The 27,588-nt window shown below is 33.5% G+C and overlaps 4 protein-coding genes across 8 annotated transcripts in view; 2 read left to right on the top strand and 2 right to left on the bottom strand.

Moving 5' to 3' along the window:
• On the top strand, positions 2,332 to 5,691 carry LOC109354984 (RING-H2 finger protein ATL7-like). 2 transcript variants are annotated; one of them, XM_019597850.1, is made up of 4 exons: positions 2,332 to 2,840; positions 3,563 to 3,645; positions 4,697 to 4,883; positions 5,260 to 5,691. In XM_019597850.1, the coding sequence occupies exons 1-4, from the start codon at positions 2,586 to 2,588 to the stop codon at positions 5,404 to 5,406; spliced, it is 672 nt and encodes a 223-aa protein (XP_019453395.1). In that variant the 5' UTR covers positions 2,332 to 2,585; the 3' UTR covers positions 5,407 to 5,691. The 2 variants fall into 2 exon arrangements, with proteins under 2 accessions (XP_019453395.1, XP_019453396.1); XM_019597851.1 differs by having other exon boundaries at positions 2,342 to 2,840; positions 4,697 to 4,877.
• LOC109354985 (NADH dehydrogenase [ubiquinone] 1 beta subcomplex subunit 8, mitochondrial-like) lies at positions 7,477 to 8,181 on the bottom strand. Its single transcript, XM_019597852.1, has 3 exons — positions 7,997 to 8,181; positions 7,760 to 7,846; positions 7,477 to 7,671 (listed from the first exon to the last, which is right to left on the bottom strand). The coding sequence occupies exons 1-3, from the start codon at positions 8,132 to 8,134 to the stop codon at positions 7,492 to 7,494; spliced, it is 405 nt and encodes a 134-aa protein (XP_019453397.1). The 5' UTR covers positions 8,135 to 8,181; the 3' UTR covers positions 7,477 to 7,491.
• On the bottom strand, positions 9,800 to 15,682 carry LOC109354982 (M protein, serotype 2.1). Of its 3 annotated transcripts, XM_019597847.1 has the most exons (13): positions 15,523 to 15,682; positions 15,359 to 15,445; positions 14,424 to 14,557; positions 13,717 to 13,775; positions 13,592 to 13,646; positions 13,018 to 13,068; positions 12,697 to 12,736; positions 12,053 to 12,093; positions 11,879 to 11,983; positions 10,742 to 10,789; positions 10,401 to 10,520; positions 10,044 to 10,191; positions 9,800 to 9,995 (listed from the first exon to the last, which is right to left on the bottom strand). In XM_019597847.1, the coding sequence occupies exons 1-12, from the start codon at positions 15,569 to 15,571 to the stop codon at positions 10,129 to 10,131; spliced, it is 852 nt and encodes a 283-aa protein (XP_019453392.1). In that variant the 5' UTR covers positions 15,572 to 15,682; the 3' UTR covers positions 9,800 to 9,995; positions 10,044 to 10,128. The 3 variants fall into 3 exon arrangements, with proteins under 3 accessions (XP_019453392.1, XP_019453393.1, XP_019453394.1); XM_019597848.1 differs by lacking the exons at positions 13,592 to 13,646; positions 13,717 to 13,775; XM_019597849.1 differs by lacking the exons at positions 9,800 to 9,995; positions 10,044 to 10,191 and having other exon boundaries at positions 10,401 to 10,516.
• Positions 17,613 to 27,588, top strand: part of LOC109354980 (dynamin-2A-like) — a 12,781-nt gene continuing 2,805 nt past the window's right edge. The window contains exons 1-20 of one of the 2 annotated variants that reach the window (XM_019597844.1): positions 17,613 to 17,997; positions 18,095 to 18,145; positions 18,258 to 18,378; positions 18,941 to 19,033; positions 19,427 to 19,488; positions 19,616 to 19,733; positions 19,875 to 20,217; positions 20,763 to 20,910; positions 21,644 to 21,745; positions 21,865 to 21,984; positions 22,350 to 22,433; positions 22,622 to 22,749; positions 23,384 to 23,468; positions 23,626 to 23,773; positions 24,730 to 24,806; positions 25,899 to 25,955; positions 26,315 to 26,456; positions 26,545 to 26,699; positions 27,084 to 27,197; positions 27,280 to 27,347. In XM_019597844.1, the coding sequence (XP_019453389.1) occupies positions 17,857 to 17,997; positions 18,095 to 18,145; positions 18,258 to 18,378; positions 18,941 to 19,033; positions 19,427 to 19,488; positions 19,616 to 19,733; positions 19,875 to 20,217; positions 20,763 to 20,910; positions 21,644 to 21,745; positions 21,865 to 21,984; positions 22,350 to 22,433; positions 22,622 to 22,749; positions 23,384 to 23,468; positions 23,626 to 23,773; positions 24,730 to 24,806; positions 25,899 to 25,955; positions 26,315 to 26,456; positions 26,545 to 26,699; positions 27,084 to 27,197; positions 27,280 to 27,347 (2,357 nt within the window). In that variant the 5' untranslated portion in view covers positions 17,613 to 17,856. Of the gene's footprint in view, positions 17,998 to 18,094; positions 18,146 to 18,257; positions 18,379 to 18,940; positions 19,034 to 19,426; positions 19,489 to 19,615; positions 19,734 to 19,874; positions 20,218 to 20,762; positions 20,911 to 21,643; positions 21,746 to 21,864; positions 21,985 to 22,349; positions 22,434 to 22,621; positions 22,750 to 23,383; positions 23,469 to 23,625; positions 23,774 to 24,729; positions 24,807 to 25,898; positions 25,956 to 26,314; positions 26,457 to 26,544; positions 26,700 to 27,083; positions 27,198 to 27,279; positions 27,348 to 27,588 lie in introns of those variants that run through there. The other variant, XM_019597845.1, reaches the window with a different exon arrangement.

The raw sequence follows: 27,588 nt of genomic DNA, 5'->3' as shown, positions 1-27,588 counted from the left end.
ATATATATATCAGCCTTCTTTTTTTAGAAGAAGGCCATCTTACGTGGTATACGACTTCTTTATCCTTTCACACAAGCCCACTTAGTTTTCTTTCCCACGCAAGGAATTTCTTTAAAAAATTGAAAACATCATAAATTTTCTAAATCCCGTGCAATAGATATTATTCGTATGTAATATTTATATTCATCTCAACCAATATTATATTTAAGGAAAGTGTATAAAGCCCCCTAAATTTTATGTATTTTGCAAATAGTTATTGTTGGACTAGACTATAATCGGGGAGCCTCCAACCTCCTGGGAGTTCCATTGTTACATGGGTATGGAAGAGTGAAGAATCACAAGTGAGACACCACGTCTTGAACCAAAACCTTAAGACATTAGTTTCATGGGTCTTTCCTTTTTATAAGTTCTTTCCGGTCCACTCCCATTTAAGTTCACCATGTCTTAGCCGAACCATCAGCTCTGATACCACTTGTTAGGAGATCTTCATCTATGGGTTACAACATTCCTCCATGGGCTAAGTGAAAGAAACATATAAGTGAGTTTGACATCACATCTTGACCCAAAATCTTAAGACATTAGGTCTAGGGTTCACACTTCTCCGAGTATTGGATACACCAGAGCTCAGCTCCCTATCTATTTGCACCGCTGTTGGCTTATCTTTTCATCAATAGAACATGCCGCCTTGACCTCTCGTCGGGAAGAATTTCGACACAAGGATCCCTCGTGGATCTACCGACCACTTGTCGCTTCAATACTCCGTTGAGCCGTCGAACCATCGACTCTGATACCACTTGTTGGACCAGACTGCGACTGAGGAGTCTCCAACCATCGGGGAGTTCCATTGTTACATGGGTATGGAAGAGTGAAAAGTCACAAGTTAGACACAACGTCTTGAACCAAAACCTTAAGGCATTAGTTCCATGAGTATTTCCTTCTTATAAACTCTTTCACTCCTCCCGCATATTCAATGTGGGACTTCACACTTGATTAAACCCGACAGTTATCATAAACTATTTTTCTTCCTAAATAACTATTAAACTTTATCAGTTGGTGAAATTGATCTCTATATAAATACGTTGTTAAATTACTCATAGACAATAAGAAAATCGCTGCAATTAAACTCATAACATTAACAACGTAATAATATAGGTTAACCAACATGAGCAAAATTGCCATAAAAATACAAAAATAAAATAATATTATTATATATACAAGAATAAAATAATAATGATCCCATAGTGGAGATTAAAAAGTGCATGAGTTTCAATTTTTTATTGCGTTAACATTATCTTTATGCACATGCCAATTTCAGTAATAGTTAACGTTTAATGAATAATTAAGAATAAAAAATAGTTCATATTAACTACTTACAACAGTTTAGTGTGTTTCTATATATTTTCCCTTATATTTATTATTTAAGAATTAATAAATATTAAATATGAATGATAGATGATGCAACAAATTTTCATTTATATTATTTTTATATAATGGTAAATGATATGCTCACACCATAAAAACAAAAATTTAATTCAATTTATAATATATTTGCTTTTTATTTAAGCCCAACGGGTAACCTGTCAAGACAACCCACCTACAATAATGAACATGCGGACAAAGGAAAAATGGATTAAAATTGTCCTACTTACCAAAATGAAAGGATTGGGTTGGGGGACCGCAATCAAAGCCCATTTTTTCAATAAACTATAATAATACCTCTCAATTATTATTTTTCTTCATATAATTTAAGTGTCCATACATGGTGTGACATTTGTGACTTATCTAAGCAGCATTACATCACACATGTTCACTTCCACATGTGTACGTATCAAATCATATCAATACTATTACCTACCCTTGTACTTTTTCTTCATTTTTTCTCTTTCCAAATTAAGAAAGAACAATATTATATATCTCAAATTCTACTTACAAGAATATTTATGATTTTTTTTTTAAATCGATTAAATATTAATGTTGAAGAACATAATAATATTATAAAAACTCTTATATTACTAGCATATATTTTTTTCTTTAAAAATAAATTTAAATTATTTATATTTTTTGTCTTTTATTGAATAATGTAGGTTGTGAAAATAATATTTTTGTTTTAAAAACTTCTATAAAGTTAATTTGAGTGGAAAGTAAAAATAAATAAATCATTTAATGGATTAATATACTTTACTTAACTAAAGATGTACATATACCCGAACTTTTTCACTCTTTATTTCTTTGGTAAGACTCTCTTTTTCTTCTTTATTTAGAAGAGTTTTATCTTCCTATTTGGTGGTATACCCTTGTACTTTTTTTCCCCGTCTTTTACTATTTGTCAGAGAACACTTAATGTTGACACTTGACAATACCATTATCTGTAAAACACACTCACTCACTCTTATTTGTGCACCACATATGAAACAACACTTAAACAAAACCTTAATGTTTTTAATGCATATTTCTGTCTTAACATATACCCATCTTATCCCACATGCTGTCCTTTAAATTTTGTCCAAAAAGAAGAGTTTTTTCTCTTCTTCCTAATGTTAGTTGAGTGATTTATTTTGATACTGGTTTCTGAGTTTTAGTTAATAATGACTTCTAGAGGCTATTATTCTTCTCCTATTACTACCTCTTCAAACTCTTCTGATTGTTGTTCTAATAGATCTGATGGGTCAGCTTCAGCTTCTACTGAACTTAAAATCTATAGAGCTTTCATATTTTCAGTTCCAATATTCTTCACTTTCATTCTCCTTTTTCTTTTCTATATCTTCTATCTTAGGCCTCGAAGGGTTGATTGGTCCTCTCTTAGGATGAGACCACTTTCACATAACAATATCATCTCAACGGTAATATCATTATCCTTTTGGTTATTTTCATTTTATGTAACTTAGTCCTTGGAATTTGTTAATATGCAAGTAGATAATGATTACTTTTAATAGTGTTGTAACTTAGTTTTAATAGTTTTAATTTCTCTTTATCTCAGTTTCACACCCCCCTCCTTTGGGCCCTACTAGGACTCTAGGAGGCCATGTAATGCAAGGGTCCCTTTATGGAGGAATTATTGTGTGGTCCGGGATGAATGGTCTAGACACATCTATATCATTCGTCCCGAACCACACAATAACTTCTCCGGTTTATCGGGCTAATAAGGTGTGTCTAGACTTTACAAAGTAAATGTCAGAATTAGTAGGGTTGTTAAAATACAGTTCAACTTGAAAAACTGAAATTCAATCAATCCAATGATGTTTTACACGTGTGACATGAGTTGTTTCAGTTTCATGTTTAATAGGATAGACTGTTTTAACTCACATATCCAACTGGTTTGATTTAAACTGGTTTTTAAATGTGTCCAGTTCAATCTTATGTAAATAACATTATTTAGAATGATTTACTTTTTAATTCGAAACCGATTCGAATTGAAGCATCGACACCCTGAAAAAGGGAATAGACTGCAAGTTAGACAACAATTCTAGGTACTAAGTTGCCAGTTTACCAATTGATTTATATATGTGAGAAACTAATGTAGAAAACTCACTTTTCTTGCTATGAATTGTTTACTTTTGAGCAGTCTGATATGGGGTTGAAGAAAGAATTGAGAGAGATGCTGCCGATTATCGTATACAAGGAAAGCTTCTCGGTTAAAGATACGCAGTAAGTTGCATTGCATTGCCCTTTTTGTATTCATCCTGGAATGAACACATATAGACCATTAAGTGAAACTAAACTATGTACAACAGAACTTGAAACAATAACTCAATTCAAGGACACCTTTAATGATAGATCATTATACTTGCAACTAGGCCATTAGGATGCTGCACTGTTAGTTGTCTCTCTATGCCATCTATTGCTCATGCAATATTTCAGTCATCATTTTGCTGCGTTGTCTCTCCGGGTATGTATGTATTAGTAGAGAGCTGAAGCGTCAACTCAAGAGGAAGTGTTAAAACGCTGGTCCGAAGTTTATTTGAATTCCGTACCTTCCAAGACACCAAAAATGGCAATGTCCAAATGAAATGGGCTGAGTTTTTATAAAAGGGGTGGCCCCGTGCACTAGGCTCCTACTTAATGAGGTCTAGGGAGGGTAGATGTACTCAATCTTGTCCCATAAGTGGAGAGACTGTTTCTAGGATTTGAATCCGTGACCTCATGGTCACTAAGCAATAACCTTATTGTTGTGTCAAACTCATCCTCTTAAATGGACCGAGTTTCTATATAGCATACAATTTTGATCACATGTATTCTTTAATAAATACTTATGAAGTTTGCTATTTGTTAAGTACACCTTTGATTTATTACATGTTAAAATCATTTGTTAGAACCTTGGTCTTGTACAAATTTAATAAGGGATAGTGACATGAGTTAATGATGCATACAAGTAGAAGAAGTTAAATGCTTTAGGATAGGACAATGTTGCAATGTTCTGGATTAGGCACTTGACCTAACGAGATTCTTCTCGCTAGAAGAAGATGCTTGGCTAAGAAAGTCTGTGTTAATAGTGTGCAGGAAATGTGTAGAACACTGCTACTTTCTTAGGTAGTTTACTGTGCATTGATCTTCCAATTGAATTTGTGCAACTTTGATCTTGCTGATACACCAAGCTTTCGGGCTTTATTTGTTTTGTGGCTTGTGCTTTCGTCATCTTGCTTGAACCAAAACCTGTGTTATGTTTAGCCTTCCTCATCTATAATGTATTTTGTTGTAGATGCTCAGTATGCCTTTTGGAATACCAAGCAGATGATAAGCTTCAACAGATACCTGCATGTGGCCATACATTTCACATGAGCTGCATTGATCTCTGGCTTGCCAATCACAGCACCTGCCCTCTCTGCCGCTTATCCCTCCTAACTTGTGCTACGTCTTCAACCGAGACATCTAACGTACAGGTAGGTGTTTTTCTATAGTTATGTACTTAGACATCTAAAGGTCTTTGTTCAGCACTCATTTCTGACTCATTGTTTAGTCGATAATCGTCGTGGAGCATTTGCGAGAGCTACCCTAGTGCCATACGTAGTATTTGTGTTCTGGATTTTATTTTTGGCTCACATTTTTATCGTTAATGGGCACTTAACACATAATATCATTGAACATAAATTCCAAGCATGTTCATGCATATATTGTTGCATGTATTTTATATAACAATTGATTAATTGTCGACATTAGATGCAAGATTATACTCAATAGTTAGATGTTTGACAACAAATTTAGTACTGTTTAGATTGTGAAACATGCGTGACACGGGTACTGACAATTGAAACTCTCTGACAGAGGTCACAGAGCAATGAAGAAACACAAGTTACAGAGTTCTCAGAATCAAGATCTACTAGGCCTCTAGAAATTGCCGTCTCTGGAGAAGTTGCAACCAATGCTCACTGCATTGATGTTGAAGGACAGAATGCAGTAAACAATCAATAGAAGCAATGAAGATATGAGAGACTCTCTGATAAATCCTTTTCTTTATTGTTGTTATTATTTTTTCAATTACAGAAGAGATGCAAACACATCCTCTTCCTATTATCATTGTATTAGTATTACAAGTGTTGTAAGAGTCATTAAGCTGAATATATTGCATCTTTCACTATCAACATAATCTCTCTAATTCCTCTGCCTCTTTCTCTCACTCTCAGTGTGATCTCTTATCACATTCTGCAACTCGTTCATCATGCTATCAGAACTTTTTCCGCCATGTAGTTCCGGGTCGACTCTACTCAACACTTCTATTCCTGCTCGATCTTATTCAAGTTTTCTAGTTGGTTACCCTCACTAATTAACTTTCCTTAAGTTTGGATAAGAAATATTACTGTCAGTAGAAGCAGCAAATTGGTGCTGCAAACTGAATGAGCGATTGAAGTTTGATAAGTCAACATTAGTGCATAATATTTATTTTTCCAAATCTTTAGTTAAAGCAAACCACTGTGTCAATTTCTTTATGATTATCACTCCGCTCTATGGTTCTTGTTAATTGATTTATCGCTCAACCTTCACATTTGCCATATATATCAACTTCATAATCACTTCTATTATCACGCTCTTGAAAATTCAGATCCTTCCATCTTAATTTATGTCCTCTCCAAAATGCGCCCAGCAATCTACATGGATTGAAATATTTTCATTCCATGAGCTACAGCAATTCAGATGATACATTTGAATTGACTCAACTGTTGTAACTTATGGAACACTCAATGAATCTTGTCAGCATTCTTATTTTGCTCATGTTCCTTAGATAGTTAACATTAAAAGTAAGAATATATAGATTTTTTCCTTCATTGTGAAGGCATTGGAATTGATTCTCTACTGTTTATATTTTTCCCAGTAGTCAATATCGTTAACCAGTGTTTTACCGGACTCTGCATTTTTTTCATTCTTCCACTTTGTATGTCGTTGTGAAAATTAGACTATCATATTAGAACATTCTTCTACATATTTGACTGTAAGATCTACTATCCAAACAACCCCACACATTTTTATGTATATCACCTCACCAAGGTCTATCCGAAGTTTAGAACAGCCCCACACACTTTTATGTATATCGCCTCATCAGTGTAGACCAAAAATATCAAGTACTTCAAGTAAGCTTTCAAAAAATATGATACTATTCAAGAAATGATTAATTTAGATAATCAGTGGAATGTTGTTAATTAAACCACTCAGATTCTATGCATGTATTTTGATGGCAATATCTCATTTCTATATGCTGCTCCATGATGAGTAATGTTCATATGAATCCCAACAAACTCTTGCTAGTTGTAAAGTAGACGAGTTAAGTTCTATAATAAAGCTCAGACTATGATTTTGAAATAACTTTAGTTTTTGGAAGCACTAATAAGCTTGGAATTTCAGTCTAATGGAATATGAATAAAATAGACCGCCAGAACTATTATATATATATATATATATATATATGTGATTAAAAAAAATATCTCCTCATATACCAGAAAATAACTTATCTCCTCCAACAAATAAAAATAATGACATGTGTACTATTTTGTTTTAGAATTTTTTTTTTAGAAAATGATTAAATATGACATATCATAATTTTAGTGATTGAGGGAGATAACTTATCTCCTTACATAAGTAGATACTTTATTCTCATATATATATATATATATATATATATATATATATATATATATATATATATATATATATATATATATATATATATCAGCGCACAAGACTCCCATCTAGTGGGTTCTGGGCAGGATTATGAATGACAACCGGTTGGGTTCGCGTTTTACCTTCCCCATCCCCAAACCTTGCAAGGTTTTAAAAATGAACTACATCTCACCCCAGTCGACTTTCGAGTTTCCTCAACCCAAACACATATATAAGGATAGTTTCGTAAAAACCTTCATTTATAACCCTATCTTCAGTATTATATCTACAGACAAGTGGGGGTGAATTCGAGTTGGGCGAAATCACCAGTACCAATCCCAAACTCAAACAAAGCGGTTTTCCCATCTGATTCGGTTGGGCTTGGATGGGTACTCACTGGTTCGATTACATTGTCATCTCTAGGGAGGATAAATGTAAGCAGATTAATCTAATAACAAATGCGATATGCCGGAAAATCGAGGCGCTTACAAATGGAATCTTGGAGGCTTTGTCATTCCACACAGCCAACAATCCCAGACCCACGAAAAAACTCAATCCACCACTCAACCATGCCAATGCTTCATACTGTTTTAAAAAAATAAATAAAATAAATAACTATTTCTCCACAATTATTAAATCCAAAAAAAAAAAGAGAAAAAAAAAATGTTATCACCTTTCCAACAGTATCAGCAATACGATCAATACAGGGTTCAGGATATGGAGTACCATTGTCCCACATAAGTTCATCACTAGCCGGAAGCTGAAATAAATAAATAAATAAATAAAATGTTTCGACAAAGTTTTAAGTTGACTATCGACTGCGTAACACAGTCTTTTATTTTTATCGGGTATAGGACCAACTATGTATAACATCGAAAATGAATAGAAAGATTAGGGTTAAGAGACTAACGGGCTTGTCAGGTACGATATGTTTTCCAACGGGGAGGCCCATACCGGAACGGAGGCGAAGAGAGGAAGCTACTGATCTTGAAACGACGCCGTTTCCGCCTAAGATCCTTGATGCTGCGTTTGTCAATCTTCCTGCCATGGTTTTTTGATCCCTTTGATTCTTTCACAAACTATGAAGTAATTAACATTTTAATACGAACTGTGTTTTAGGATTTATTATTTGGGCCGGGTTTTATAGATTTTACTTTGGGCTCATTTTTATATGTATTTTCATATAAAATATTTAAAAAAACTTTTGTTATTCTTGAGGATGACAATAAAAAACGAGTCTATAAGTATTTGTTAAAAGTCAAATCGAATTTAATGAGAAAATATGTTGTGATAGGGTTTAAGTTTGAGTTTTATCCGAATTCAATTTCTAGGTTCGAGTTTTGTATAATTGATTCTCTACTGTGAACTCGTCTTGAACTTGATTGATATATGTGAAATTATGAAATTGCAAGATTGTGAAGAAAGAATACTTTCCTACTATATGTTATGACATCATGAATAGTATACGTTTTGGACGAGTTATTGTGGGTTCGAGTTAACCAAAACCCAACAGGGTCGGGAATGGTAGTATTGTTTTTAATCTCGTTGAATTATAGGTCGAATGCCATGTTGTGCTAATTTGCCTTGTTATATTATTTTTTTAAAACAAAGTAAGATAGTTCCACTATAGATCGAGTATCTTATCACATTATTTTATCTTGTTAATTTTTTAAATAATTTAAAGTAGTTCAATTATAGGTTAAATGCATTGTCGTGCTACTGTATGTTGTTATAATAATTCAAAAGGGAGGTGAGGTAGTTCCACTAAAGGGATTGTGTCTCGTCACACTACTTTATCTAGTTATACTTTTCTTAATACTTTTAAAAGTGAAGTAAAGTAGTTTCACTACAGACCGAGTGTCTTGGCGCACTACTTTATTTTGTGGTAATAATGTCTTGTCACATTATTTTGCCTTGTTATATTTTTCTTAAATAATTTTAAAACAATGCAAAGTAGTTCCACTAGGCCGAGTGTTTTGTCGTGCAACTTTATTTTTTTCATAATAATAAAATAGTATAAAGTAGTTTCACTATAGATCGAGTGCATTGTTATGCTATTTTATCATGTCAACCTTATAATACAAAGTAGCATAGCACCACTATAGACCTAGTGTCTTGTGGTGTTATTGTAGCTTGTTAATTTTATATTAAAAATATTAATAAATTAACTATTTGCCAGAAGAAGTGTGTAGCCTGAATTTCTCTATTGCAGTAGAGATACGTAAAAGTATGTACTTCCATGCTAGATACAAAAAATAAAAGTATGTTTTTTGGTCTTTTTTAAATAATAAGAGGATAAAGTTAATGTTTTGAAATTGATATAAATGTCGTTTTTATAATGGTATGTATGAGGTGCCTAACATCTTCACATTCTATAATTTATTGTAATTTATAATTTTATTTTTCTATTTTGCTTTATTTCAAATATATTTTATCCCCTTTGCCAAATTATGTTTAACCATTTCTAAAAGTAAATTTTTTAATTGCAAGACTGCCAAGATTATCAAATGAGAGATGTATGGATGAATCTAGTGACTTATACTGAGTGAGAATAATTTAATAATATTGACAATGAGTTAATCATTCAATAATTTAAAAAGATGAGGTCACATAGAGATTAATTATGAAGTGCATAATTTATTTGATTACCTATATTTAAAAAAGTATATTTTAACATTAGTGTTTTTACCTTATATATATATATATATATATATATGATACTTAAGTTCCAAAATGAGTCGTTCAGAATCCAAGAAATCTAGTTCCAATAAACCAAACTTGAATATCTATTGTCGAACTTATGTTGGGTATTTTATACAAATGTAAACAGACTCTATTACCACTCTGAAATTTCTGATATGAAGACTGGTTCCAATTAACCAAACTTGAATATCTATTGTTGAAATTTACAATATGAAGACTTCTCGTCTTTAACCATTCTAAACAGACAGCTAGGCACTTGAACTGGTTAAAACCACACTAAAGCACAGTATTGAATTCAGACTCCTGAGTCCTGAAAGTTGAAGCTTCATGTTTCATTTATTACATATTCACTGCCACTGTGTATTCCTCCCCGCAAGCACATTTTACAACATGACGAAACTCCTGTACAATCAGACACCTCCATGAATGCAGGGGAAAAGTTCAAGGAAATCAAAACATAGATTTCACTTATATATAGCAAAAAGTATAAATATTATCATTTGATCATTTCCTATTTTATGGCCGCATTTGATGACATGCTATAAAAATCTTGTTAAAATTACTTAAGTGCCATACAAAGTTTACCAGTGGATTAAACATATTAATTACACCTTGAGTTTCTCAATTTGGTTCTCCAGAGACTGCAAGTACTCCCTCTCTCCAGCTTTGTCTGACAAAAGGGCATTAAATTCCTCTTCAAGAGCAGTTACATCTGCTGCTTTAAGCTCTGGCTAGCATAGCTCATGCATAGGAACAAAGAATTAAATAATGTAATTTACATATCATTTATTAAAAGCCACAAATTTATTGAGGATAAAAAAAAGAAGCTGATCCATCAAAGGCCTATTGTTATAGAAAAAATATATAATTTGAAAGTGTCTTCACCTCAACATCTGTATAAAGGAGTTATGATAATCACACATATCTTAATTCCTTCAGAACAATAACTAACCTTAAAATCGACCATGCTACTCTTTACATCCTCAATAGCCAGTTTCATCTGAGATGATAAAGAAATAATCATAACATGCAAATAAAATATATAGATAATTAGTTGCTAACATAATATAATAAAAAAACTCAATCTCATTTTCTAAAAAGCATTAAGGGGTGGGGAAAATACTCATATATGGCTATAGAAATCGCATACATGTGCCAACAATTGCATATAAAACTTCCCACCCCATGGTTACGCTCTGGGTCCATTTTTTGCATCTCTCTTTTTGCAAAAGATTTTTTTATAACCATATATGTTTATTTTAAAATAACTTAACAGGAAAGTGGTTTAAACGAATTAACTTCGTAAAGGCAAATTTCAAAAACTAATTGTTTTTTGCTAATATGTAAATGTAATAACAGAGTACAGTTGCAGAGAACTTTATCCATGATTAGAAGAAAACATTCTAACTAAATTGAAATACAATTACTGTAACTAGAAGGCAGCACAAAACTGGAGAAAACAAAAGGCTAAATTAAAGATTAATTAGAAAGCATGTCGGTAAATGTGTCTATCAACCTACCCATCCCATTTTATAAGTAAAGCCAACTTTTCAAGAATATATCTGTCTAAAATTTGAAGATCCTGACTGCAATTATATTAGATACTCAGCATACTCTGTTTTCATTTTAATTGTCTAGCTTGACACTTGCTCATGGTAAATAGGACATGTCATGTACATGTTTGACCATGCATTACAGAAAGAAAAAGTTGAAAGGGGAGTGGAGTATAAATTTTACCATGAGTGGGGAAATGAAAAGGCGAAAGAAGGAATGACATTTGGAAAAATACGAGAGTGCCTTTAACTGATATTTGAATATATTTCATAAGATTGAATGACTCAATTTTTAGAATTCATGAAATGTTTTACCCTATGCTATAGAAAAGGAAAAAAAGAGAAAGAAAAAATGTTATATCAGAAATTTATTCGACAGCACACACCTAAATTCAAATCAGATTGAAATATAACTCACGAGGTTCAATTTCTAGAATTGATGAAATATTTTATGTATGTTATAAAAAGAATGTAATACTGAGCAAAGATCAGAACAAAAAACAACTGTAAAACTAGAATGGTCGCATATAAGTGACCTTGTTGTTCTCCATAAGAACCTTAGCTTTCAGAAGAAGAATCTCATCAAGCTTTGCTTTAGCTGAGTCCACTTTGGTGATTAAGTTCTTCCTTGCATCACACTCCTGTTATACAAAGATGAATTACCACATTCCAACTCCATGCAACATTTGGCAATAAAAGTAGTAGTCTACCTGATTATCCATGACAAGGTCACCATCAATACTAGCCTCCCCTGTAAGATAAGTTTATAAAACAAAAGTCAGGATATCAAATTTAGTTTCGAAAAAAGACTGCATTTTAAAAATGCTTGCAGGTTGTAAGTTGTAACCCATGATTTTCTCTTTTCCTTAAATTAGTAAACCAAACAAAATAAAAATCAGCAAAATAATTTAGAGCGAAGCCTTTTTCATTGGCTTCGCCTAATGTCTTAGGTCTTCCTCTATATCCTTTTAATCAAACATTCTTCTACTTGATTCACCTTTCTCACTAGATCCTTGGTTAAAATGCATTTTTTTGGATGAATGATTAAAGATAAGTTTGATTGTGGGAGGTCAGCAATAGAGGCAAGGTATCAATCCTTTTTTGGTGACATACTTCATGGGCAACCCCTATTTTGAAACTAAAATGTGATTCTTAAACTTTTTCAACAATTTCAGGAGGACCTATTGCTTCTATCTAGCATAGCTACATTAAAATAAAATTAAAAAAAAACTCAGTACTGATCATGTTAAAAATAATTGATCACCATTGATTTTGAGTAATGACTCCTAATGTGGCGCGGTAAAAATAAGAATCTGAAATGTAAAACAATAACGCAAAAGCTTAAAGCCCATGCCTTCAGCTTCACTTTTTTGCCCATTAACTTTTTCCTTGTCCTGCAAAAATTGAAGATAAAAGTGACTAGCAGAAATTGATAAAAAATAGATAAAATAAATAAGACCTGACAATTGAAGGATGTTTTCTTTTTTCCTTATTATTTTTGTTGATCAATAACTTATCAAGACAACATTACTGTCTAATGAATAAGCAAGCTCAAGTTTGCTGAAATATATATCAGGGAATATTTTTTTCAGGGGATATATAGCATATATAAGGATACTCTAGAATATAAATAAACATTTTAATGATATTTCTTGTGAAAAAAGAAAAGGCATACCAACTCCTGCTCTTTCACTTCTCTGCAAATCTTCTCATTTCTGAACCATTCCTGCCAAAGATTTCAATATAGTCCATAGTTGCAACAAATCAAATGAAACTCGCATGAACAAAGAATAGCTTGGACACTACATTATGTGATCAAGACCAAAAACATATATTAAGTGGAATAAAAAACAAGGTACAAACATGGTTTAGTAGCACTCAAATCTCACACCCCAAAATACCCCATGGTATTTTCGTCACCTCATATGCACTTACACACTCTACAAGTGTTTCAAACTTACAATATGCTTTCATACTTTCCTGCACCCCACCACCAATAGCATCCAAATAGGCTGGGTGGATGCTATCATCTAGTAAATTGGGTTCTTGTACAACATTATAATGTTGAGTCAAAGACAGTGACACACTGACACCAAATATCCATGCAAACATGTATTTCAAATGGTATCATTTCCCTGCATAATTATCCATTTGACGTCACATTTGCTTACAAATACTAATTTGTGCAGTGATTCTGCTAGCCAGGACGTTATGCATCCACAAGAACAAAGAAGATTATAAAATCAAACCTGCTGGTGCTGTAATTTGGCACTCATGTCCTCTGCGACTTTGCTATAGTAGGCTCTGATACAGTAAAGAAATCTAGATGGATAACCATCAAATGTACAAAACAATTCAAAGAGTCTTCAGTTACCTCTTCTGTGAAAGTTTGGCAGACAACCCAACTCTCTCTTGCTGAATAAGTTCCAGAGTCTGCTGGTTGAGAGTCATGAAAAAACCAGGATCACAGCGAAGGTATCAAATTTCTCTACTACTTTAACTTCTTCACTACTAAAGCAAGTGTCAAAATGAAATGGAACCTCCAAATTCTTCATAACCTAACCTAAAGCCCCATAAAGATTTATCAATTTCATATCTCTAGATTAGCCCACCGTTAAACGTAATTTGGAAATCAAATCAAAACACAACTGTTATATGTAAACATCTATATTTACTATTGCAAATATAAATTTCCAGGCTACTACGTTTGAGTCTCTGTAGCTAATGTGCGCAAACTTATGCAGGCAGTATTACTGAAATGCTATGAAATGATTCATGGAACCAGGATTAGTGTCCAAATTAAACAACAACAAAAGCTTTTCTTCCCACTATGTGAGGCCGTGACACTGGGTACATGGATCAAATAACACGGTGCTATTATGTTCTATGATAAATTAAATCTACAGAGATACTATTTATATCTAGGTTACTATCTAAATTGCACTTAAGATAGGGGCAAAATTAATACCACGGGACAATCCTCTATTCACACAATGGTACCATTTGTAGTTCCCTTAAGGACAGCTTGGTGTGTAGACAGACAATCGACAGAAGGTATAAAGAGTAAAATGGTTACCTTACCTGGGTGAGTGAGGATATATCGGACTCCAAAGAAGCGACCTTCTTCTGCTTTTCCAATATCTTTGAGCACATCTCACCTTTTTCCTTCTTCATCTTTTCACTATCTTCCTTGAGTTGTGAAATTTCAGATTTTGCTACATATGATATAAGAAAATAATAAGAAACTGTTCTGTATGACATTCACCATCCAAAACCACATGGATACTGTAGTTCATAATATTTCAGGGAAATTACATGGGCTTCCCCTGATATTTGGCATAATTACACTCTGCACCCTCTTGTTTCAAAAGTTATAATCACCTCCCTCCATTAGGGGATGTCACAGTAATCTCAATCACCTACCCGGAAGGGGAGCTAAGTGTAATATAATGAAATGGAAAAATTACACAATTTCTCTTAATGTTTGACTTAATTACACTCGACAACGCTCTTGTACCAAAGGTCATACTCACCTCCCTTGAAATGAGTTTAGCTTTTAAAACAAAATGGTACCGAGTGCAATTAAATTATACTCGAGGAGGTCATGTAATTTGCTCCAACGAAATATGTAGGAGGTGATTGTAACTTTTGATGCCAAAAGTAATTTAAGTTAAATCTCAAGTAATGTCAGTGTAATTTGCTCGAACGAAATATCAAGGAGGTGATTGTAACTTTTGATGCCAAGAGTAATTTAAGTTAAATCTCAAGTAATGTCATGTAATTTGCTCGAACGAAATATGAAGGAGATGATTGTAACTTTTGATGTCAAGAGTAATTCAAGTTAAATCTCAAGTAATGCCAGTGTAATTTCCCCAATTATTTTAGCAATTCTGCAATTGTGACGCAATTTTGGTAACTTTTACAAAGTTTTGTAAATTTCACTAATCCATGACATAATAATATAAATAAAATTTAAATTAAATAAAAAACGCAGTGCAAATGTGAGTAAGAGATACCTGAATCGATGTCTTTTTCCAAAGTGCGTACATTTGTTGATTGCATTTCTTCTTCTACAGAGATCTTCGCCGCTTGTTCCTCCACATCTGAATTCAAATTCAGTTTACTTATTCATATTAAGAAAAATCAGAAAAAGAAAAAAAGTTGTGCATGAATTCGGTACCGTTCATTTGAGAGCGCAAAGTCTTCATGTAATGCAAATACTCCTCCATCTTCTTCGCAATAAGAGGAAATTTGATTCAGCGAAACGAGTTTCTCCCTAGTGAAAGAAATTGAATTTCTAAATTGTGACGAGCGTTTATATACATGAGTAAATTTGGAGGGAAAGGGTTTTGATCCAATGTGAGCTTCCCTTTGCTGTTCCGCATTATTAGACTAGTTTGGATTCATCTTAATTTCATTTTTAGTTTACTTTATGAGTTATGACTATCACTTTGGGTTAATTATATATTTGTATTTTGAAATTAAAATTTGAGTATAAAATTTATGCACGCATAAAGATTTATATACAATCATATATCGTATACTATTTATTTGTCTTATTTTTTTATTTAAAAGTCAATAATAATTGAAAATAAATAATGGAGTATAAAGACTCCACTCTCCCAAAGCTAGTTGGGGAGTCAATTATCTAAAGTTTATTTCCAATAGATTGACTGGTTAAACTTTTGAAAAACTAAAGCCACTTCTTTAATTCAACCCATTTGTTGATGCTGTAGATCTTAACAATCCGGCTTATTTGTTACTTGCATGTTCATTAGAACTCCAATATGGATAATAGAGTTGCTCAACTCCTGGTGTATTTCAAGCAACACTTGCTGATTTCTTGAAAAATGTAATACAACTTTCACTTGAAAAAATTGTTTATTTCTTTTTTTGTTGTTGAATTCATATCCCTTTTAAAAACGATAGTTAATAATTACTATAATTTTTATTAAAAATTGCCCAGTCTTTTTATTGAAATAAAAAATTAACTATAATATTTTAAGTTGTTGAATTTTTCCTAACACTTACAATATTTGGAATAATAGTCTCACTTTCCCCTCTTCCACCAAGTTGCAATATCCTCCATTGAAAAATTTTAACATGTCACACCTTTGAGGTATTGTTTATCTAGGGGTGAGCAGAACTTGACCCTACCCGCTCATCCGGTAAGGTCCAATCATGATCGGATCCGAATAGGGTTGGGTCTAGGGCTGTGTTCGGTTCAAAAAACAGACCTGATCAATATTTATGGTCGGGTATGGACCAAGCATGACCCGACTCGTCCCGTCATATGGTTACTCGCTCATCATGTTTGTATGCGTTTCTGCTCAAATGTGTATAAAGTAATGATACCCTTTTAGTCAAAAGTATCATTTATTCTTTAATTTTCCATAATATATACATGATTAATAATATATATATATACGAATATCATTTTATATATCAAACTATATATTCATAATAATAAATAATATTGATAAGTCTTTATCTCAAATGAGTATGCATTATATTTAATTGGGTGTAGAATTAGCTCGAGTTTAAAGGCTGACTCAGTCACTATCTAAGGTCGGGTTAACTTTGGTTCTAGGGTCGAATCTGGGTTCAAAAAAGTGACCCAGCCCATGCTCACCCATATGTTTATCCTTCTTCGTATTTCTCATAAAAATGCTCGAGATTATACAATTTCCAAGGGTGAATTTTTTTTAGCTAACCTCATTGTTGCTTTACACTTTGAACAAGAGCTATATCTATAAACGTGTTTAGCAATTTAAAAATAGTTTTTTTTGGTACAATCATTTAATTTAAAAATAGTTTGAGAGTATTGATTAATTATCATTGACAAAATAAATAATTCAAATATGTGTATAAATTTTTGAGAAAAATATGTATGCATTCTCTAGCAGTTTGAGAGTATTAATGTAATTTTTGATTCCTTATTTTACTCTTATTATCTTCTTATTTATACAAAAACCCATATAATATTATCTTTTTATTTTGTTATCATCGTCTTATTTTGAAAGTGTGTCTAAAAAATTGAATATTACGCCAAAAAATGTTTAATACCAATCGAATAAATTCAACTGTAAATTACAAATATTTGATATAAAAAAGTAAAAATATGATCGGCGCTAGTCCAAATAAATGATAAATAATATATTTACTAATATAAATATTTACACTATTATATAATATATATATTCATGAATAAATTTAATTAATAACTAACTTAAAATAAAACAGGATTCAAAATAGGAAGCGTGAGTGTTTCTTTTCTTTTGAAATTTCTGAATCCAAATTCCCATTCAGTAACTCCATTTCCTGAAGTCTAGAGAGAGAAACACAGAGATCTGAATCCATACCTAACCGCTCCCAGATCGTAGCAAAATCTCTCTCTCTCTCTCTTGTTAGGGTTCGATTCCGAAATCGATCCCTATTAGCGACTCACTTGTTGATTCATTTCGTTTAAGTTCAATTCGGTTTCGGATCCCTTGATCTGACCCACCTATACTCGATGGCAGCGATCGATGAGTTATCGGAGCTCGCAGTTTCTATGCGCCAAGCTGCGGCGCTACTTGCTGACGAAGACGTTGACGACGCCAACTCTTCCAAAAGACCTTCCACTTTTCTCAACGTTGTAGCACTGGGCAATGTTGTAAGTCTCAATTGCACTTTTCTCTTCTTCGTTTTTATTTCTCAATTTCATCATAACCATTTTTTTTTTTCAATTTATGATGTTTCCAATTTCGTAGGGAGCTGGTAAATCTGCTGTGTTGAACAGTTTGATTGGACATCCAGTTTTGGTAAGTTAAATTGAGTCAGATTCCGTAATTATCTCTTGTATATCGAGTAAGAGTATTATCTTATTTGTTTGTGTGTAAGTGAAAAATTGTGTTGTTGATTTGTATTGTGCAGCCTACAGGTGAAAATGGAGCTACTAGGGCTCCTATATGCATTGATTTACAGCGAGATGCAAATTTGAGCAGCAAATCCATTATTTTACAGATTGACAACAGGCCCAAGGAAGTCTCTGCAAGTTAGTTCCTAGTCTCTTCTCATATCAGTATTTTTATCAACTGCCAACTCTACCGCGTAATGCACGACATGTTTTAAATTGCAGCCGCATTATGTTGCGTTTACCACAATTGTGAATAATTGTGGGAAAATTGGCCACGACGCAATCTCGGAGACTACTAAAATCACAACATTGCATCCACAATTACATTTGCAGACTTCAAATTAAAACCTTACATATACGTATTTCTTATTTGTAGTGATAAAAAACTAAAAGTAAAAACTTTTGAACTGGCATGGTCGTATTCAGAATGTATATATGTAGTTTTTATTTATAGTTATACACACAGAGGGTGAGCCTCGGCGCAACCATGAGTTTTGCTTGCCTTGCCTCAAAACAGTCTCTTCGCTTGCGAGGGTATGACTGTGTTCATCTACCCTCCCAAACCCTACTAGGTGTGAGCCTTGTGCAATGAGCCACCTTTTTTAGACAAATCAGTGATGTTTTCCTTGATTGTTGTGGATGATCTGTTGTATTAGGTAATTTTTTTAATTTTTTCTCCTACTAATTTCTTTGCTGGCAGGTGCTTTGAGGCACTCATTGCAGGATAGACTGAGCAAGGGTTCCTCGGGCAAGAGCCGAGATCTAATACAATTGAAGCTACGCACTAGTACAGGTTTGTTGATGAATGACAGTGATATATCTTTGTTCCCATTAAATATACAATTTATTATACCGTTTTGAAAAGGTGAATTGTCTGAATGCTTAGTTTTCCTCATTACATTATCATTCTTTGAAACCAGTTTTTTGTGGATATTATTATATGCATAGCCGCCACATGTAGAAACATTTGTGTGTCAAAATAGTTCCGGTTGAGATTATAGTAGCACTCACACTGTCACACAGCCTTCAAGTTTCTTGGAGCTGCTTGGAATTTGTATTTTTATATTATGAATTATGATATCAGACAGCTCTGGATATGTGTGCTATTTTTACCAGTATTTATTTTTTCTTTTTTTTACCTCTTTAGTTCATTCCTAACATTCTTTCCAATATCTTATCTTCCCAGCACCACCTGTTAAGTTGGTTGATTTACCTGGGTTGGATCAGCGCATTGTGGATGAATCAATGGTAATTGGTGGCCTGTGTTTCCCCAACCTATCTTTGTTTCTAATTCCGTCTTTGAATCTTTCATTTTTGTATGTTATCACTGAACAGTGTTGGCATTTTTATGTTACTTACTGTGATCCTTGCATAGGTTAGTGAATATGCGGAGCACAATGATGCCATATTGCTAGTTATTGTCCCTGCAGCTCAAGCACCTGAAATTGCTTCATCTCGAGCCCTAAGAACTGCAAAGGAATATGACGGAGAAGGTAGGCTATTTGCACTTCTCTTTATAGGATATTGTCATATAGAACTTGTTCAAATCTGCTATTCAGACTTGTTTGATTCCTTTATCACTTATTTTTTTTTCACTGTTAATTGACTACATGTAAACCAATATTTTTTCATAGGAACCAGAACCATTGGTGTTATTAGTAAAGTAGATCAAGCTGCAAATGACCAAAAGTCACTGGCTGCGGTTCAAGCCCTCCTATTGAATCAGGGTCCTGCAAGAGCTTCAGATATCCCTTGGGTTGCTTTGATTGGTCAATCAGTATCAATAGCCACCGCACAATCTGGATCTACTGGTTCCGAAAATTCTTTAGAAACAGCATGGAAAGCAGAGAGTGAAAGCCTCAAGTCCATATTGACAGGAGCCCCTCAAAGTAAGCTTGGAAGGAATGCTTTGGTTGATGCCCTAGCACATCAGATTCAGAATCGTATGCAGCTTCGGCTTCCTAACCTTCTTTCTGGGTAATTTCCTTGCAATGCAATGTAATTTCGTATTGTTTTGAGGTTTTGTTATTTTCACTCGGTTCTAGTTTGCGGTGGAAATTTATATAAAATCATTATTGTTTTTTATCTTGCACATTTTGTTTATAATGTGTGAATAGCTGTGTTTAAGACCTAATGATTTGTGAAATAAACACATGTTTCCTGTTAAATACCTTGTTGCTTTAAGAGGAAAAACAAATCATGCTTGTCTTATTCTAGTTATCATAGCCTATTAGTCATTGCATAAATTTTTGGATGTCCTTGATTTCATATTGATTCCATTTTCTCATGGTTAAATCTGTTATGTATTAAGTGATCTCATTCATGTGTTGAAGTCTGTTGAAACAATGTAGTAGTTAGATCCATAGCTTGTAGCACTTTAGTGTTAGTTAATAGAAGTTATGGTTGCAAACACATTGGCCAAACAAATCCTCTGTATAATGTAATGTGGCTTTCGCCAATTTGCATAAGGATTATCATGTAAGAAAGCGGATTCAATTAATCTGTACTGATATACTGTTAAGGTTACAAGGGAAGTCTCAAATAATTCATGATGAACTGGCAAGGCTTGGCGAGTCAATGGTCTCCACTGCAGAGGGTACACGTGCTGTAGCCTTGGAACTCTGTCGTGAATTTGAAGATAAGTTCCTAGCACACATTACCAGTGGTGAGGTATGTCGTCTCAATTTTATATTGTATTTGAATTTGAATTATTCTAAATGTTGCTCGTTATAGGGAATGCCATAGGTTTAGTACCAAATAATATATAACTTAATATTTGTGTACCATGGCATATATATAGTGTTTTTTTCATTTAAAACAAATAATGCATGGGCCCAGTTAAATTTGAGAAGTTGAAGCTTGAGAGGTTTTGGAAATGAGAGAGCATATCTGATTAATTTGTATTTGTCACGCCCCGAATTTCGGTTACGCGACTTTTCGGAGTCGCCACTATGTTTTTTTGTAGTTAAAACGTAGAAAATTCTCTTTATGCCAAATTTAGGATAAAATGGTCTTTAAATTAGAGATCTAAGACCGAGAGTCCATTACGGATCAGGGAAGGTGTTAGCACCCTGTATGCTTGTAATAAAACGACACTCTATCTAATTGTTTGGATTGAATATAACCTTGGTTTATTCTATCCGATTTTCGGTTATGCGACTGTATTTAACATTTCATAATTATTTTTCTGATGCTTTGGTTAAAAAATATAATTCAACGCAGTATTCATTCTTCCCATCCTTCTACTGTGCGAATTAATTGTCATGTTAGCATTTGTGACTGGTTTTCAAATTGTGTCTTTATGTACCAAAAAAAATAGTGTCTCTATGTATTTATGATGATTGATTTTATATTTGTTGCTTGGGCCTCTTTCCCCCCTGAATTGCATAACTTTATCTGCCAGGGAGCTGGTTGGAAAATTGTTGGTTGTTTCGAGGGAAGATTTCCTGATAGAATGAAGCAATTACCTTTAGATAGGCATTTTGATATCAATAATGTAAAGAGGGTAAGTTTTGAACTACTGGTTTGCTGGGATGTTCTTTTTGCATTGTCTTCATTATTTATTTATTTTACTTTGTCATTTGTGGTTTGTTATTCCCGCTGACCTGTTATTTGAATTGCCAGATTGTGTTAGAAGCAGATGGTTATCAGCCTTATCTTATTTCACCTGAAAAGGGATTGAGATCTCTAATTAAAGGTGTTTTAGAGCTTGCTAAAGAACCATCACGTCTTTGTGTTGATGAGGTATTTTCATTTTATATATAGAATGAACTTGAATTATATCTTCTCTCAAATGTTTCTAAATGATTCTAGTGTATTCCGTATGTTATGGTAGTGTTCTTCATCCTTTCCTTTGGTTCTTCATTTGATTCCTCCCAAAGCACATGTGTAGTGGTGAACTGGTGATTACTTTATTGTATGTAAATTAATATAAGTCTAATACAGATGAATTGATTGTGAAGAAAGTATGACACTGTAATCATACCTTATTGTAAAGAAAGTATGACACTGTAAAGAAAGTATAATACTTTATTGTATGTGGAATTTTTCTAGTTCGTTCCTTCTATTTTCTTGTTACCAATGGAGATTCCCATTGCCTTATGCTTTAGGTACACCGTGTCCTAATGGATATTGTTTCGGCTGCTGCCAATGCTACACCTGGTTTAGGAAGGCATCCACCTTTCAAGAGAGAGGTATGGATCTTATTTCAGCTTCTGCTTGATACTTATGTTGGTATCACAGTATGTTATATTGTTATGCTCAGTTGGGGTCTATTTTAATTGCTCATTGTTCCTTATTTTTCTTCTTTTTAAGGTAATCCCCTGGGTGGGGAGTGGACTTTCTATTTCTTTTCAAATAACCTTGTTCAATTTTTTTCAAGATTGTGGCTCTTGCAACGGCTGCACTAGAAAATTTCAAGAATGAAGCAAAGAAAATGGTGGTTGCTCTAGTGGATATGGAGCGTGCTTTTGTGCCACCGCAACACTTCATTCGATTGGTACAAAGGAGGTAACATGTTGATATTTGTCTGTGTATCCAGAGATCTGTTGTCTGCTTTATCTGTCTATATCATTACTGTGTCCCCACCAGAGCATGATATAGACAGATAGAGGGACTCCAAACTGTTGTTTGAGTAGTTTTTCAATTCCAGTATAGGTCAGTGGCCTGTAACATCATTAAAACTTTCATATGTATGTTTCAATGGTATAGCAATAAATTCTGACCTTTTGTGGTTATTTTGAAACTATGTAACTTTTCATTGAAATTCCCAACTAAAAAATTTATTTTGAAAATTTGATTCTCAAAGCAGAAATCTCTCACTACAGCAATTGCTATTACATACTATCTTTTGTGATTTTGTTGTGTGCACTTAAAAACTATCTGGCACACCTTTTAGCAAGGCAACATGTGTTCTTCATTAGAATTTTTTGAAGCAATATGTATTTGCCGGGCATTCTCACTTAGAATAAATGTTGATTAGCTCACTGCATTTTGTTATTCAATAGTTGTTCTTCATATAATGTATATAGTAAACTATCAAATCCTTTCTATTCCTGGCTTATACAATATATTTAGTTCTCCCTCAACTTCGTAGTTCATATTTGTGACAGTTATTTGAGCTAATAAATCATATTTACTTCAGGATGGAAAGGCAACGTCGAGAGGAGGAACTGAAAGGACGGTCCTCAAAAAAAGGGCAAGATGCAGAGCAATCTCTACTTAACCGGGTTGGTGGTCTCTTACTGTAAAACTAATGCTGAGTCTTTAAAAAATTAAAGAAAGGATGAGTTGTGCCTCTGCAATTCCAGTTGGTTGATTTTGTATTTTACTCCCTCTTTTTTGTGATATGTTGGATTTAAACTGCTTATTGTTAACCTATACTAGGCCGCTAGTCCTCAAACTGGTGGAAGCATGAAACCAATGAAGGAGGACAAGAAGGAGAAGGAAAAGGACAAATCAGGTCAGGCAGAGAAAGAAGGGCAAGAGGGACCTGCTTTAAAGACTGCGGGTCCTGAAGGGGAAATAACTGCAGGTCTGTCTGTTGCTGTATGTTACTACATTTTGCTAGCAGATATTTATGCGGTCTCAATTCTCTTCTTTTGCTGTCTGTATCGTTTTTTCTGTAGGCAATCTCTCTCCAAAATGATAATTAGAATGACCTTTGTCCTGGAAATAAAAGGAAAAGGGTTATCTTTATATTGGAGTCTGAATTTCTTTGTTGTTTGCTTCTAATTGAGAGTTTTTGTTTGTATTGTCCATTTCTGAAAATGAATTCATTATAGATATTGCAGTATGTGGACCCCTTGTTTTCTGCATTGTCTCTGTATGTTACTAATTTGAGTGTTAAGCTTGTCATCTATTTCTTGTTTGACATATGAATAAAAATTGGGATATTTTACCGATTATGACAATCATTAAGAGTGGATAAACTTAATCCTAGGAAGTTTAGGAGACCTACTATTAGCTACAAAGTGATATGCTGTAGATTAAAATGAAAATTTTGGTTTTGGAGAGGGTGGATTGGTGCAATTTTAATCTGTGTTTAGTGGTTTAAATAAAAGTAAGAGCTAAGAAATTGAACATGATTCAATTTGTTTGCTTGATTTGAAGATTTCCAGGCTTTTACTCTGAGCCTGGTTTGTATAATTTGGAATTATCATGTAAAGCAGCTTAAATCTCATAAATAATATTCTTACACAGCAACTTCTAGAAGACACTTCTGCAGAAAAAAATCGTAGGACATGTTAAATTGTAGTTGGAGTAGTAAACTATCAACAACCTTTAATGGAGCTTAATTATAAGAACTCTGCAATCAGTTTCATTGCTTTCTAACCTAGTAGCATGGGAGCCATTCCTAGTTTGTTTCAGTATTGCGTTAATAGAGCATCACTTCGGATGCTGGAACTCACCAAAAAGTATATATTTAAAAATTGAAGCTAACTTTAGAATCTTCAAAATACTTGATCTAATCATTACTATTTTATGTAGGATTTTTGTTAAAGAAAAGTGCAAAAACTAATGGTTGGAGCAGGAGATGGTTTGTGCTAAATGAGAAGACTGGGAAGGTATGTAACTGTTGATTGATGTCGGCAAATTATTTGAGTTTTGTTGGCTTTTATTATGTTTCGTAAATCTGAATTCGGTGTCTTTTGGTCAAAAAACTAGTGGGTGGAATCTTGGCTACTTGGACCTTACTAAAATTACTAAATCGTTACCTGCTCCCTAAAATGATTCTTATTTCCTTTTGGAAAGTTTTCCAAGTCTGATGCACCTTTGTTGTATTCCATGCTACACAATTTTCCTAGATGCACAATTTGTACGTCTAAGATGACTTTATAAGAAGATATTTCTTATATGGGTTTCAATTATATATGTATATATAGGCATAAACACAAAATTATTGCTTGGTATTTTTCTTGACATTATGATGTCAAATGATAAGATTTCACAATATGTAACACATGTATTAATAAGGCAGGAGCAGCTTCTTCTCACCTTTAAAAATTGAACTTCAAGCTCAAAAAATGGTATTCTGTTTTTGTAAGGGGAGTTTTATATGTATTCCAGAAAAGAGCTTGACCACCTAATGTAGGGTTTTGATTCTCAATTGTGTATGCTTAGAGGAGGAAATGGAGAAATCATCAAGCTCTTCCAATGATTAAGTGGCTGCACTAATAGCATAATAACCCTAGTTTTCTAACACCTCCTTCAAGATTGAGTTTTTAATAGGACCCGCATATGAAGAGGGATAAGATTGGGAAAAAAAGGAAAGTGAGAGTTAGCTGACCTGTCAAGTTAGTATAGGCTATGAGATGGAGTTTATATGATCAGTAATAAATAATAATGCAAAACACTAACTCCTACTTATACTAATAATTAGATTAAATACTGAAGTATTGCTAGTACAACTTCAGCCAAATAAGGTTAATAACTTAAAGAAGTGTAACATGTTTTTTGGAAATAACATGAATTATTTTTCTTGAAAGTGCTTCATAGAGGCTTTCACCATCGACTGATACTTCCTGAAGTTTTCATCTATTTATTATATTTTGGAATCTATTGTTGCATTTTTATTAACTCTGATATTAGAGTTACAATTAGCTACTGTTCATACAACTTGCTATGTGTAGTTTTGACCTTAACTTTGCACTTCACAGCTTGGGTACACAAAAAAGCAGGAGGAAAGGCATTTTCGTGGTGTTATCACATTAGAGGTATTGAGAACTATCAGTACTTCATACTTTCGTGGTGTTATCACATTAGAGATATGATTGACTAACAGTGTAAAACAGAGAAGAGCAGAGAGAAATGAAATTGAGTAAGAGAGAAGAGGGAGAAGAAGAGAGAGTATTGAACTACTCTCTGAATTTTATTTTTGAGATTGAAAGTGATTACAGCATAGGAAGCACACCACTATTAGTAGATGGTAACCTAGCTTCTTAAACAAGCTATTAGTTAGCTTAATAAACTAACTAACCAATCACATTAGCACAACATAATTATTGAAATTACACTTTAGCCCTAATCTCTAATAAACAGTCTTTATGAGCATATCATTTAAATTGCTACACAGGAATGTAATATTGAAGAGGTTCCAGAAGAGGATACTCCATCAAAAAGCTCAAAGGACAAGAAGTCCCAGGGACCTGATTCTGGCAATGTTAACCTAGTTTTCAAAATTACCAGTAGAGTTCCTTATAAAACTGTTCTGAAAGGTAAACTTTTCTGTTGATTATACATGCCCACTTTTATTTCCGATACACTTTTGAAATTTTTAATTTTTATGTTTTTTTTCTCTTGCAGCTCATAGCGCTGTTGTTTTGAAAGCTGAGAGTGCAGCTGATAAGACTGAATGGATTAGTAAGATAGGTAGTGTTATACAAGCAAAGGGAGGACAATTAAGGCTTTCATCTGAGGGTGGCTCTAGCATGAGGCAAAGCCACTCTGACGGTTCCTTGGTGAGTTGCTGGCTTATAGCTATTGTAAAATAAAGAAACTGTTTAACTTGACCATAGTTGGTTTGGGTTGACGGAAATAATTTCTATCGCAATGCAATTGTCATCTGACCAACCAGAAAAGGTTGTGACAATAAAAATCCCCTAAAACCAACTCGACCAACTCATAAACACCCGTAAGCATAGTTTATGACTCCAATATCTTCCAACTAAAGCATGAATGGCTATTCCAATGTTTCATTTTTTACAAGAATAACCCAGAAAATTTACAGAATAAAGGAATCCCTTGGAGTATGCTATGGTTTTGGAAAGCAGAGCTGATTAAAAATGAACTATAGTGGATAAATTATTGACTGGCTGGTATTTTGTTTTCTTTGTCCAACCTAGGATACAATGACTAGGAGACCTGCTGACCCCGAGGAAGAACTAAGATGGATGTCTCAAGAAGTTCGTGGCTATGTTGAAGCAGTTTTAAACAGTTTGGCTGCTAATGTACCAAAAGTAAGCTTCTGTTTTTTTTTTAATAGTTCTTCCAGTCTGGAAATGTTAATATGTGATGAATTTATGGTTGATTTCTTGGCAGGCAGTTGTCCTTTGTCAAGTTGAAAAGGCCAAGGAAGACATGCTGAATCAATTATATAGTTCTGTCAGGTTCAGAAATTTGTCATTACATTTGTTTTTGCTCTCTTCGCATTACAAGTTTTTCTTGCTTTTTTGTCAGTCTCATTCCTCAAAATGTAAAGAGTTCATATAAGGTTTCTGAAGATGTTTGCCCTTTCTTTTCTAGTTTAAACTCTTGAAGATCATCTAAATATCGGGAACTACTACTTTTTTAAGTTAGTGATAATTTTTCTTTCTTTTTTATGTCTCTCTTATGTGTGTGTGTGTGTGT

The sequence above is a fragment of the Lupinus angustifolius genome, chromosome LG08 (genome assembly GCF_001865875.1).
Source record: "Lupinus angustifolius cultivar Tanjil chromosome LG08, LupAngTanjil_v1.0, whole genome shotgun sequence".
In the NCBI taxonomy this organism is placed as follows: Eukaryota; Viridiplantae; Streptophyta; class Magnoliopsida; order Fabales; family Fabaceae; genus Lupinus; species Lupinus angustifolius.
This window is presented reverse-complemented; position numbering and strand designations above follow the sequence as displayed.

What these genes read in the sequence shown, in the direction of transcription:
- LOC109354984 (XM_019597850.1), top strand. Translation starts at nt 2,586, where the DNA reads ATGACTTCTAGAGGCTATTATTCTTCTCCTATTACTACCTCTTCAAAC. An exon ending in TTCTCGGTTAAAGATACGCA is followed by an intron (nt 3,646 to 4,696) that starts GTAAGTTGCATT and finishes ATTTTGTTGTAG; the next exon opens with ATGCTCAGTATGCCTTTTGG. An exon ending in CATCTAACGTACAGGTAGGT is followed by an intron (nt 4,884 to 5,259) that starts GTTTTTCTATAG and finishes ACTCTCTGACAG; the next exon opens with AGGTCACAGAGCAATGAAGA.
- LOC109354985 (XM_019597852.1), bottom strand. Translation starts at nt 8,134, where the DNA reads ATGGCAGGAAGATTGACAAACGCAGCATCAAGGATCTTAGGCGGAAAC. An exon ending in ATATCGTACCTGACAAGCCC is followed by an intron (nt 7,847 to 7,996) that starts GTTAGTCTCTTA and finishes TATTTATTTCAG; the next exon opens with CTTCCGGCTAGTGATGAACT. An exon ending in TTGCTGATACTGTTGGAAAG is followed by an intron (nt 7,672 to 7,759) that starts GTGATAACATTT and finishes TTTTTAAAACAG; the next exon opens with TATGAAGCATTGGCATGGTT.
- LOC109354982 (XM_019597847.1), bottom strand. Translation starts at nt 15,571, where the DNA reads ATGGAGGAGTATTTGCATTACATGAAGACTTTGCGCTCTCAAATGAAC. An exon ending in ATATATCCTCACTCACCCAG is followed by an intron (nt 13,776 to 14,423) that starts GTAAGGTAACCA and finishes CTCAACCAGCAG; the next exon opens with ACTCTGGAACTTATTCAGCA. An exon ending in AAGTGAAAGAGCAGGAGTTG is followed by an intron (nt 12,737 to 13,017) that starts GTATGCCTTTTC and finishes CAATTTTTGCAG; the next exon opens with GACAAGGAAAAAGTTAATGG.